Source organism: Pogona vitticeps, chromosome 5 (genome assembly GCF_051106095.1).
Source record: "Pogona vitticeps strain Pit_001003342236 chromosome 5, PviZW2.1, whole genome shotgun sequence".
Lineage (NCBI taxonomy): Eukaryota > Metazoa > Chordata > Lepidosauria > Squamata > Agamidae > Pogona > Pogona vitticeps.
The window spans coordinates 120,693,404-120,707,247 of NC_135787.1; the positions used below are offsets into that span (position 1 = coordinate 120,693,404).

The following is a 13,844-nucleotide window of genomic DNA, read 5'->3' on the forward strand; positions in this document are numbered from 1 at the left end:
TATTAACCACTTTTCTACTACTCTGTTTCCCTGAAAATAAGACCTAACCTGAAAATAAGCCCTAGTATGATCCATCTTGTCCACAAGGACCAGCGGGATCCATACTTCCACCTCCCACCACCACTTCAACAATTGAGTTCATGAAACGAGACAGAAACTGACCTGTCCTGCTGCGGAAGGGGTTCAAGGCCAGTCCATGCTGGGGCACCTAACGCCAACATCACCACTGCCGCCACCGCTCCTCCCTCCCTGGTGGCAGTCACAAGAAATTCAGGACAGAATTCGGGGTTAGGAGAGATATAACGATGTTCTAGAAGATGACATGACTGTATTTGAATAATGGAGATTGTTGTACAGTGGTGCCCCGCGTAGCGACGTTAAGCCGTTCCAGGATTAACGTCACTAATCGGATTCGTCGCTATGCAGGGGGAAACCCATAGGAATGCATTAAACTCTGTTTAATGCGTTCCTATGGGGCGAAAACTCACCGCTATGCAAAGATTCCCCCATCCGGCCGCCATTTACGCCACCTGGTAAGCGAGGGCAGGGTGCAAAAATGGAGCGGGCAGCCATTTTTTCTTCCGGCGGTCATTTTGGAACCACAGATTAGCTGTTTTTAGAACATCACAATGTGAAGATCGGTAACGCAATGCGATGTTTTGCCATTCAAAACATCGCAATGTGATCGCATTAGCGATCGCAAAAAACATGTTGCTATACGGATTCTTCGTTAAACAGTGCGCTCGTTAAGCGAGACACCACTGTACATGAAAAAATAAAACAACTCTGAATATAAGCCGTAATACATTTTTGTAGCAAACATTAATATAAGACCTGTTCTTATTTTTGGGGAAACAGGGTATTTGGACTGATGTCATTTTATCCCCTGCTGTTGAGTGCTCTCATGTTGTTATTATCTTAAACCAGGCATTCTCAACCTCTTTTTTAGCCATGGCCATAGACACAGTATGAAAGAAATATAGGCCAAATGAGGACTGTATATATTGTGTAATTAACCTTATAAGGTGGTGTATAAAGAATTGTTTCTAGTCTGTAGCCCCCTTCAAAAGTTTCAGAGCCCCCTAGGGGGCATATGACCCCTGTTGAGAATGGGTGTCTTAGACAATATAAATTATGTACCCTTTTGTTCAGGTCGCTAAAGGAAATAATGTGAAGATAAATTTAAATTAAAGGCACACTAGTCTGTCAATCTTCAATTTGTTGAGAAACCTGACTTGCACCAGCTGGCATGCACCAAACAGAATTCTCTGTTTTTCTAAAATCTGTATTAATTAAAATATTTTAATGACAGAATAATATAAAGGTAAGATTTCCAACCTTCCGTTTGGCACAAATGCAACAAAAATATATTTCCCCCGTTTTACTAAACGACTTCTGGATTGCCCAGAGGGGTTCTTGAAGGGTAATTATAAATAAGGCTAAAGTGTTTTCTGAAGCCATAGAGGAATATAACATTTTAATATTTGACAATGTTTTCAGTCATAATTGCAAAAATAACTCTTTACTTGGAAATAAACCAGGATATTGAAGCTATCTATAAAAAGGACTGCTTGTGTTCATTTTTAAAGCTCATTAACAGTAAATACCACCTTGTTAAAGAAAATATTGGTGTATTGGCACAGATGTATTTATCATTTTTTTCTAATTGGAAGAATAATATCCTATAGAAAATATAAACTCTTGATAAGAAATGCATCCATATGTAACTGTACACAATGGCTCTTATCCAAAGTAATACCTTGTAAGGCCACATCAAGTTTTTAGAAATTAAACATTTCCAATTCCCCTACCTAAAGGTTGCCAGGCTCCTCTGAAATCCTTTCTGTTGTGGGGAAGCTATTGAGGGTTGCAGGTGGGATAGAGCCTTGCAGTATTCGAGTGAGGGGATATTTAATTTCTGAAAAAAAATGCCACAGCTGATGAGATCATCAGCTTTATGCCGTGTAAGTTGTGCAACAGGATTTCAGCTAGTATGTTGAAAGAGTACACAGGTAGAGTTAAAACCTTAAAATCAATACAGTTCAAAATATGTGGGTATTATTTTAGTGCATGTTTGTGATGGGGTGAGCATGTCAGGTAGCTGGCACACTTATGTTAAGTGGTCAGGCCCTTTTAAAATGGCTGAGAAGGCTCAGCCAGGGGAAAAGGCTATGGTGGAAGGAAAGAGGAAGGGAAGAAAGCTGGGGAAGGTACAGCAGCCTGATGTAACCAGAAGCTGACTAAAAATGAAGACAGGGCTTTGGGAGGCTGCTAGTCAACTGAAGAGGAGGAGGAAGGAGAAGGGACCTGAGTTGATGCCCCAGAGGGGCTGCTGCTGCCCAAGGAAGCTGGGAGGACTTTATGACTTCCTGTACTTGAAAGACCTCTGCTGACTGACAGCAGAGTCTCCCCCCCCCCCGGTTGTTGTCCTGGATAGGCAAGGACTAGGGGAAAGGAAGGACTGGACAGTTGGCATCTATCCCAAGGACAATGCAAACCCTCTTTAAGGCGGATAAAGTCTCATGTTGGTGGACCTGAACTGTGGGGACTCTCAATGAAGATAACTGAGGATCCCACTGAGAGAGAGGGTGTCCAGAGAGTAGTGTATGCCCTCAACCTGCATCTTCCAAGACAACAGGGATTTTGCAAAGCTGTAGTGAAAGTGTAAATAAAGTGTCCATATGTTTAAACTCTGAAGTGGAGCCCATGGAGTTTGTGCCAGAGAACCCAGCTGTCACCAGCTCTGCACAAGTGGAGGCTAGACACACCCACGGTGCTTGAATGTGCAGTTTTAATAGGAAATCTTTGCTGGTTCTAGACACAATATCCCTATCATCAAATCATAGTCTTTTATTTAAATTGTCATGAAAGCTTGTATGCTTCTTGAGCCTGTGTGGTAAAATTATGGGATTGTATGGGCAAGATGTGGATTCAAACCCTAGGTGAGCCCTCAAGCTCACTAAGGACCCTGGGCAATGACCCAGTAGCCTACTTTTGATGTACCGTATTTTTCTGTGTATAAGGCTATACTTTGTCTAAAATCTTTAAACTAAAAATTGAGGGTTGTCTTATACACGGAAGTAAGCTGAGGAGAAAAAACAAGTGGAGGGGAAAGCAGGGATCAAAGTGATACTGCAGGGATTTGATCCTTGCTTTCCCCTCTACTTGCTAAGCCTTAGCAAAAGGAAAGCAGGGATCAAAGTGCTGCAGGATCACTTTGATCTTATTTATTTTTATTTATTTATTTATTGGACTTATATACCGCCCCATAGCGCTACAAGCACTCTCCGGGCGGTTTACAATTTTTAATTATACAGGCTACACTTTCCCTACGCTTGCTAAGTCCCATGGGGCTTAGCAAAAGGAGGTGGGAAGGATCAAAGCAATCCCATGGCTGTATAAGGGGGAAAGGGATCAAAATGATTGTGCAGTCATGGAATTGCTTTGATCCCTTTCCCCCTCCTTTTGCTAAGCCACGTGGGGCTTAGCACAAAGGAAGAAAGCAGGGATCAAGGCCATCCTGCAGCACTTTGATCCTTTTTATACTACATTTGCTAAGCCCCATTTAGATTTTTTAATTTTGGGGGTGTCTTATACACAGAAAATACTGTAATTGGTTCAGTCTAATAAGGACTGTTGTGTCAAATCTTGTGTCCTCAATGCTTACTTCTGACATAAAACAGATCTTCCAGAGTCTGTTAAGCAAAAGTTTTGAATGCACTTGAATTTTTAAAAAGTGACTTGATGTTTTACTGCAACTCAGCATCTAATTGTGGTTTCCAGATCCTGATTTGTAAGTGCAGATTAAATCATAATTTTCTTGATTTGGGAGTGATAGAACAAGGCAGTATAACAGACCTTCAATTATTTTTGTTACGATTGGAGACAAAATGAGCGTGACCAGTGGCAATTCTTCCTTTGGTCAGTTGTTGCTGCTTCTGTCGTTGTTGTTGTTATTACATTCATTTTAGCCTATTGGCCTATCTGCCCAGTTCTTGCATCTACCCTGTTGAGAACTCATCTAGAGAATATCTTGGCGTTCTTTAGATTTTATTTGGAATTGAAAGTATTGAGATTGAGACCAGCTGCCTCCTTCACATCCCCATGCAGAATTTGCTCACTGTGACCCTCTGCATATCTCCTTTTTTCTTCTTGATTGTCTTTCACTGGAGATAGAAGTCATTATGGTTATAGTATTCTGCATTCAAACCAGTCTCCAAGGTTTTCAACCAATGCATTCTTCCCCTTTCTGCACTTCTTTTTTTTTGTTTATTTTACCTTGAAAGAGCAGCTGAAACAGTTTGTTTTTTATCATGACCAAAGTACTCTAACTTTTTGCATTTTTTGAGCTTTATGATTTATTGGTCTTTTTTCATTCATCTCAGTACTTCTTCATTGGTCACCTTTTTCATCCATTTGCAAGACTTGTTGCGTTCTTTACCTTGTTTATTCTTGTTGCCTTGGATCTGGCCTTTCTGATGTGCAGTTTAAGCTTTGAAAACATCCCTCTGCAACACCTGTCAGTATTTGTATGTGTGTGCAATGTTTGTACAGCAGAAAAGTTCTCATATCACTTTCTTGTTCACTTGGATTTGTAAAAACGTTCTACAGATGGCTTTGTATGGTCACTTTTTGCACTATGCATACTAAATGTTTATGCATAATGCTTAACTCCCCAATGTACCTTTTGATATGCACCAAACGTTTTTCATGATCTAATGAGCTGCGTGGGATACTACACTTCCCATACTTCTATCCTTTTTCTTTTTAAGGTTGCATCCACAGAGTTTGCATAATTCACATGAAGTCTGCACTGGAATATCTCTTTCTTATGGTGTGTGACATTTTGATCTTGTCTGGAGTGCTCCAGTATATAGTGTTTTGTTTGACTTCATTAATGCTTTTCGTTTTTCATTTACCTTGATTTCTGGACTTTTTGGCTTACAGAAAAATATTGAATATTAGTTCTAAAATCTGAAATATTTCACATACTGTGTAGTAAGACTTTGTAGAAAACCCAAGTGCTTTTATATCATATACAGTGGTGCCTCGCAAGAGGAAAGTAATTCGTTCCGCGAGTGGCGGCGTCTTGTAAAATCTTGCGAAAAGAGGTTTCCCATAGGAATGCATTGCAATGCATTCCTATGGGAAACCTTGCAAGACGAATGAATTATTTTAGTCTTGCGAGGCATCAGTCTTGCGGAAAAAAAACATCTTGTGAAGCATGGCCATAGAAGAAGCCGTCTTGCGAGTCACCAACACGATCGCAAAACGCTTTCGTCTTGCGGGTTTTTCATCCGGCGAGGCATTCATCTTGCGAGGCACCACTGTAGGTTATTGATAACATTACTTTTTAAAACATGGCCCAGTATACTTATTCCAATAGAATAAGAGATAACAAAAATGTGTAAAACATTAAAAATACCCATCAGAAAGCAGTAGTACAAAGGCACTTTCTCTATGAGACTGAAAACAGAGGGGCAGCATAAGACAGAGTTGTTATGGAAGGCCTCTATGAAGAGTAGTGTTTTAAGCTGACTTCTGAATGTTAGCAGGGAGTGCACCAGGTATACCTCCAATAGCAGCAGCTTCATAGAGTTCATGCTGTTGCAAAGAAGGCCTGGCTTGTGGAAAACTACGTCCCAATAATCAAATGACTGATCTTCAGACTTGAATGTGGAACCTTTGGCCCTCCAATGGTTAACTATTGCTCGCATTATCCCTTGTCACTGCTGTCCAGCAATATATAGTAGGCTTCAGGTTCACTAGTCTTGCTGTAGATGCTCACAGTGTGCCCATCTAATTATTTGATATAACATTTTTACTAGACATCGACCTGACTGGTCTAATTTTGTTGGATCTATGTTTCTCCATTTTTTGAGTGTGGGGATACCATCTGTCCATCACAAATCTTTTAGCAGTTCACCTGTTCTTGAAGGATTGTGGTTGGCTGTTCAAAGCAACAGCTATGATCCTTTCCAGTACCTTGGGGATAGATACGATGAACCATCCATCTGTCCCAAGAGACGTAAAGTCATTTAAAACAATTAGGTGTTTCTGGGAATAGCTGGAATGAACATCTTGAAAGAAGCCACAGTCTGCAACATTACATTGGGAGAAATGATGGAGCACTGAGTGGGAGCAGAGGAGAACAGTGACACTGATAGAAAGCCTTTTCCTGTTTGTATTGTAGTTGTGTGTTTGCACCTTTTTAATTGCCTATAAAATGGAAACTCTTTGTCTTATCCATCTAAAATGTGGCAGGTCTGATGCCTTGGGGAGTTGTAGAATGCCTGAATATTTAATGCTGTTTGGATGGGAAAAACCTGTAAAGTTACAGGTGACAGAGCATAGTCTGGGGCATGTCTAAAATCAGTAGGAAAATGGAAGTGAATAAAAAGTGAAACAGATGCCTTTCCAATGAAAAATGAGACATTCAAAGCAAAAAGGAAAAAAAAAAAGAAATCATTTGCCAGACTGCAGTTAGAACAGATCTAATTCTGGAATATATGAAATAGCTTTTTCACAAGTATTTGTTTCATGAATTTTGTCTTTAAAAATTTCTATAGTTTAAATGTTTTTCACTTTCTAGGGCTATCTCCCTGCAAATGTAGATCGGAGAGAAGGCACTTTACAAAGGAAGCGGAAAGAATATTTTGCTTTTGTTGGACAATATTACGATTCAAGAAATGAAGAAACTCATCAGGATACATATAGACAGGTGAAGGCATTGGGAAATCTTGTAAGGACATATTCACACATGTGCTTAATGCAGAGGTGGGCGACAGTGGCTCTCCAGATGTGTCTCGTCTGCAGCTCCCCTCAGTGCTAACCAGTATTAACATTGCTGACAGATTCTGGAACTTCCAGTAGAAAAACATCTGGAGGTCAATTGTATGTTTTTGCTATGTGTATTTCTGATAGCTTGTATGTCAGGATAACATCTTCTGTGCTACCATTCTGTACACATGGCTATATAAATTATGAATGTTTAATGACACATCAGGTGAGAAGATCAACAGCATAAACTTATTAATCTTCTTTGGTGTTCCTCCAAATTATTAGAATTTTTTTTTTAGTCTTCACATTTTAACTTTGGGCTTTGTTGGTCAATTTTTGCCAGATGTTCTTTCCCTTTGTCATTAATTCTTTTTGCAATTGGTGCAGAAATGTCAGGTTGTTCCTGGTATCCAATTATCAGGGCAGCATATGATATTATGGCAATTCTTGAGCATGTAAGGGATGATTGGACTAGGCTGTCCAATTTTATCATTGGCATCCTTGTCTTTGTCAAAACTGATTTCCTTTGCTTTTTTGTTATTGCAGTTCACCTTAGATAGGGATTGGCCCTGTGCAAGTTTTTATGCCAGTATTTCCCAAATCTGCTTTCAGGGAATGTTCTGTTGATTATGGGATCTCTGTTCATTTTGGAACATTTTATAGAAAGCACATTCAGTTTGCACAGACCACAGGCCAAGCCGGCTGGGTCTCTCCATTAAACTTGACTGTATGTAGGCTCTACTAGTTGCTGGGAAAGATCAGCAATGATGGGCAAGCTGCTTTGAATGAAGCCCTTGTGCAGTTCCTGATCGTCTTAATGTAAAACCCCTGATAAGTTGTCAATGAACTCTGTAGTTTCCAGGAACACAGTTTGAAAACTGCTGTTGTATACAGTGGAAAGAAATGGATAATTCAGGACCCTGGTGTCTTTACTGAGGGACTCTGTCTCTGTTTTGAAAGCCTAGGAAACCTTTTATATCATACAAAATGTATCTGTGTAACCAGAGGTTGCTCTGTAAAACTGATCCTTCATTTAATTTCTCTCTAAACCTATTCTTCATTCATCTTCTTTGTATGCCCTTGATGTGTGTGTTTCTCTTTATCTTCATTTTGAAGACGTCTTCGTAGACAGCAGCTTTTATTCTTTACATTAATAGATCAGAAACAGATCAATAGTATCCTTCTGCTGTCTGTTCTCGGTGAGGGGCAGCAAACTGGGTTTAACATGACTCTGAAATTGTATAGGGCAGGACAAGATAAATAGTGATTCCATAGCTTTGTAACTGTAGAAAGGTTGTAGAACAGAGATAGGAAAAACCTTAACCTCTCTCATTCCTCTTTTAAGAGGAACTGTTAACCTGTTACAGAATCAGAAGTATATGGCTGTGGAATATTCACGACTCACAATATTGAAAATGATATGGAGAACATGTATATTATAAATCTGTTTGAAAATGCAAAAGTCTTTAAAGGCTTATTGTCAAGTTTTGTTAAAAGAGCTGAATAAATGGAAAGCCTGCTTTCTTCTACTATTTTATTGAAAAACAACTTGATATTTGCAGATACCTGAATTTGCTGAAATCATGTGAAATTTTCTGATTTTAATGCTTTCTTTCAGATTCATATAGATATTCCCCGTATGAGTCCAGAAGCTTTAATTCTTCAACCCAAAGTAACAGAGGTAAGAACAGCCAGATGATACAAACTAACTATGGTAGCTTTCTCTCTCTTTCCCCTTTTCTCTCTCTCCCTCTATAATAATAATAATAATAATAATAATAATAATAATAATAATAATAATAATAATAATAATAATAATAATAATAATAATAATAATATACTTACAGTGGTGCCCCGTATAGCGAGGTTAATCCATTCCGGATTAACCCTCCCTATGTGAAATCGTCGCTAAACGGAACGTAAAAGCCCATTGGAACACATTAAACAGCGAAGTTTCCTCCATAGCGGCAGCCATTTTCGCGCCCTTGGTAAGCGAGGGGAGGGTGCGAAAACGCTGCGTGTGGCCATTTTGGGCGTCCAGCGGCCATTTTAGAACCACCGAACAGCTGATCGCCCGACTCTGTGGGAAGCTTGGGCCGTCAGGAGAAGGACGAGGAGGAAGAGGGAAAGTGGGGGGGCGCGCGAGTGCGCGGCTTCCCTCCCTTCACCTGCCTGCCTCGCAGCCTGCCTTCGTCCCTGGGGGCGTCAGGAGAAGGACGAGGAGGAAGAGGGAAAGTGGGGGGGGGGAGCGCGACTTCCCTTCCTTTGCCTGCCTGCCTCGCAGCCTGCCTTCGTCCCTGGGGGCGTCAGGAGAAGGACGAGGAGGAAGAGGGAAAGTGGGGGGGGGGGAGGACACGCGAGTGCGCGACTTCCCTCCCTTCGCCTGCCTGCCTCGCAGCCTGCCTTCCTCTTCCCGGCCAGCGCGGCCCCGCATCACTCTCGCGGCGGCGGCTCCTTCCTGGCACCCGTCTTCGGCCCGTCTTCGGTAAGTGAGTTTTTTGCATAGGGACGGACGCTATGCCTCCGCATTAGCGATCCCGGAGAAGGGATTGCTATGTGGATTCGTCGTTATACGATGCGCTCGTTATGCGAGGCACCACTGTATTTTGTTTTCTATGAACACATCCAGAGCTCTCTCACTCAGAGAAGGTGTGTGAGAGAGTTGTGGATTTGTTCATAGAAAACACAGCACTAAGTGAAACAGCGCTAAACAGGGCAGTTTAAAATGATGCTCTTTAGGATCCTGTACCTGGATGGTGGAACACTAATGCCCTTGGGACTTCTGAGTGCCACAGAAGGGACCGTGTTGTAACGAAGCAGCACTATGTGAGACTGCACTAAATTGGGTATCACTGTATTTGTTATATGACTCTTACTATTCAGTGTTGTAAATTTTCTCTTCCTACTACATTCCCAGTGTTCAAATCTGAGCAATGCTGTTCCTTTATGACTGCTGTACGTACTCCAGTCCTAAGGATTTAAAATCATAGTAAATGATATTAAATCATAGCATTCACATACAGATCTGGTCTATAGAAAACTAATGTAAGCCAGAATTGCCTTTTTGATTATTTTACATCAACATTCTTCTTTTAGACTGTTTGTTCTCCCTTGTCTGGTTGGCTGTTCTCTGAAAAACCTTGAAATGAGTTAGGGATTACAGACTTCTTTAATGTTAACACCCCCCCCCCCTTCAAAAAATCAGCAAATGTTTGCATTCAGAAAAGGACATTAAATTACATTATGCCTTATTATTTATAGTGGCCAATGGCTATATGGTGTATACGAAGAGTACTTTAATGCCTGATGTATATAATTACAGAACATTTTGTGAATTATACATATATCATATAGATTGTATTACTTTATTATCTTTTCTGGTAGATGCTATTCTTTTGTAACCATGAATTATTCTTAAATGTTTTATTTTAATATGCTTACTAATATCTGGAAACTCTTAATACTAATCACAATGGATATATATTGTTTCTAATGTCAGAGGCAATAGAACTTGTAAGAGCACTTGACTGCAGAGGGAGTGGAACGTTCATGTCTAGCCGATGACATTATATGTCATCAGCTAGACATGGCTGTTCAACTTGGCCTTCCCTCCAGCCAATTAAGTCTTTCTTATTTTTCTCCCCTTTTATGCCATGCCATCCTGGTAATCTTCTTCAAATTAAGTGTTCAATTGTAATTGTAATTTTATAATTTTATATATTTTATATTTTATATTGTTCTCTTTTATCTATGTAACCTGCTCCGAGTAAACCTGCTCCGAGTAGACATGGTCTCGAGGGGTGAATTAAAAATCCAATCAATCAATCAATCAATCAATCAATCAATCAATCAATCAATCAATCAATATGCCCCGCCATTCTATGTAGACTTGGGCAAGCTGCATGATCCCTCATTGCCACCAGAAGAAGGAACTGGTAGACCACTTCTTAATACTTTACATCTACATTTGACAGCACATTATTATTATCAGAGGCAGCAAACCTCTGTATTTCAGTTGCTGAAGAAACTGAAACAAAGTGTGCAGTTGCGCTCATGTTCTTCTGGTAGGGTTTCCATACTTTGGAGAACAGGATACTGGAGCAGAGGCCTTCACTGATGAAATATGGCTTTTCCATATTATATAAATTCTAGGTCCCTTAATACACCTTGAAGGCTCATGCTGCCATTGAGATTTCTCACTCACCCACGCTACCTGTGCCTGTTGTGGAAGCCCAATACAGGTTTGCATTTCTTTACTGATTGACTCAGTTATGCAAAACAAAGCCTGTGTTAGTAACACCATAGTTGAATTCAGCAGATCTTAGTTCTGAGTAGACATGTGTACAGTACAATTTCACTGGAAGCCATTTACCTTAATAGAAAATATTTTCTTAAAGCTATATGTTGATTCTGGAAAATATTTAAGATATATTCTCTAGTATGGCAACATATTGCATACAATTATTTTTCTACCATTTTACATTCAAAGAAACTTTTGGGCCACTTGGAATGCCATTATATTGAGTAGAATTTCTGACAGGCCACAGTCAGTAAGGATGGGATCTCACCATTCTTCTACCCTGGTACTAAGTACAGGAGCTCCCCAGGACTGTGTGCTAAGTCCCCTCCTCTATTCCCTGTACACACATGATTGCACCCCATTGTATAACACCAACACAATTCTTAAATTTGCGGACGATACGACAGTGGTGGGGCTCATAAACAAGAACAATGAGTCTACTTATAGAAAGGAAGTGTAAGGGTTGATACTCTGATGTAAAGAAAATAATCTTACACTTAACATAAAAAACTAAAGAACTCATACAGTGGTGCCTCACAAGACGAGCACTTCGTTTTACGATGAAATCGCATAACGATGAAGTTTTTGCAGTCGCTAACTGATTATCGCAAAACGACGATTTTTGCACAGCTGATCAGCCGTTTCAAAATGGCAACCGGGTAAAAAAAAATGGCCGCCCACTGTTTTCTGGGATGGATTCTTCGCTGCATGGGCAGTGAAAATGGCTCCGCTATGGAGGATCTTCGCTGGACGGTGAGTTTCAAGCCCATAGGAACGCATTAATCGGGTTTTAATGCGTTTCTATGGGCTTTTAAAAATCGCTTTACGATGTTTTCGTTCTACAGCGATTTCGCTGGAACGAATTAACATTGTAATGTGAGGCACCACTGTAATTGATTTTAGGAGGAAGAGAAATGTACATTTACCACTGTACATAAATGGCGAGGAAGTGGAGAGAGTTGGTAGTTTTAAATTTCTGGGCACTTACATCTCAGAGGACCTCTCATGGGCTATAAATGCCAACATACTAGTGAAGAAGGCACAGAAGAGGCTGTATTTCCTGAGAATGCTTGGGAAGTTAAATTTATCTCAGCATTTACTTCTGTTATACAATCGTAGCACCATTGAGAGTGTCCTAACCTATGGCATTCTGGCATGGTTTGGGAGTAGCTCTGTAGCGGACAAAAAAGCTCTACAGAGAACCATTAAAATTGCCCAGAATATCATTGGGCTTCAGCTACCAGCCCTGGATGACATCGTCAAATCCAACTGTCTGAGGAAGTCACACAACATCCTGAGAGACTCTTCCCATACTGCTTACAACTTTTTTGAACTGTTGCTGTCTGGCAGAAGATATAGAATAATTAAGACTCGGACCACACGTTTTTTGAACAGTTTTTATCCCAGAGCTATAATTGCACTTAATAATGAGCTTAAAGACCACCAGTAGTGAATAGTTAGTTGAACAGTGTTACTTAGCCTCAGGGTGCAGATGTTTGTATTCTTAGTGGGGGATTTTTAGTGGGTGGGGAGTGTTTGGGGAGTTTTTATGTGTGTGCATGTGAGTCTGGTCTCTGGGTACCTGTGTGACTTTCGTTGTAAGGGTATACCATGTATATACTTACAATGACAATGACAATGACAATAAATAATAATAATAATAATAATAATAATAATAATAATAATAATAATAATAATAATAATAATAATAATAATAATAATAATAATAATAACTATTATTATTACTATTATTATTACTATTATTATTATTTATTACTGCTGTAGCTATATAAAATATATTGCGAACTTCTTGATGGCATAGGGCAAATCTGAATGAGTGATTTTCATTTGCTCTGCTGTTTTGAGCAGGTTGTAATTGAAATGTGTTGAACATAAATAAAGTTATTCCTATCCATCTGGAGATTTCCTCCCTGCTTTTCTGAAGTTGATACTTAACACCTGTTTTTGTTTCACCTTTGTTGCAGAACTTGAAAAGTTACTTTGAAGAAGAATGAGTGTAGTGGTGTGCTGAAGCTGTCCATAAATGAGCTTCCTAGAGCATCATCCTACCATGACTCACTTATGGATGAATTCAGCATGTTATTATATTCATTCTTCTTTGAAGTTGCTTTTCATACTTTGCCCTGCAGCCCATATTCATCAGTTCATGCCTACTAGATGTGTGTGGAAAATCACACAACAGTACTCCATGCAACAAGAATTAATAAGTTTTCTGTTGGGAATAGTACATCTTCCCCCAGTTTAAAATACTAGATATTGGGATTGAAAAATCCAGTATCTCCTTAGCAGAAGCTCAGCTTCAAGACTCCAGAAGAAAAATGAATTTATTGCACAATGACTAGTGCAAAAAGGCCTTCTCCTTAGCAGAAACTATTTAACTTGCTTCTTAGTTTTTTACTCTGCAGAAAACAAGAATTACAAACTTACATCAAAAATAAAAGTGAAAATTCTTATGATTGGAGACCATATTCTATGCTTTCCTTGTTTTATCATGACCATATAACTTCCTAGCCCTTCCCTCCCTCTTTTTTGGGATGGAAAACCATACGTACTTTTGATGTAAGTTTATGATACTTGTTTTTTGCAGAGTAAAAAACTAAGAGACCCGATTTCCTCCTCCAAAGTCTACTTGATGTTGTGGGAAAGTGGTCCCTGGTTAAATTGTTCATTAGAACGTTTCCACCCAAGAGGAAAGGAAAGTGAAGTACTGTACTCTCCATCAGTGCCTGTAAGCGCCAATGGA

At 39.8% G+C, this 13,844-nt stretch overlaps 1 protein-coding gene across 2 annotated transcripts in view; it reads left to right on the top strand.

Moving 5' to 3' along the window:
• TBC1D22A (TBC1 domain family member 22A) overlaps positions 1–13,844 on the top strand; it is a 190,577-nt gene that overhangs the window by 43,037 nt on the left and 133,696 nt on the right. For both annotated transcript variants that reach the window (XM_020796989.3, XM_078394394.1), the window contains exons 6-7: positions 6,593–6,721; positions 8,399–8,461. In XM_020796989.3, coding sequence (XP_020652648.3) covers positions 6,593–6,721; positions 8,399–8,461 — 192 coding nt within the window. The remainder of the gene's footprint in view (positions 1–6,592; positions 6,722–8,398; positions 8,462–13,844) is intronic.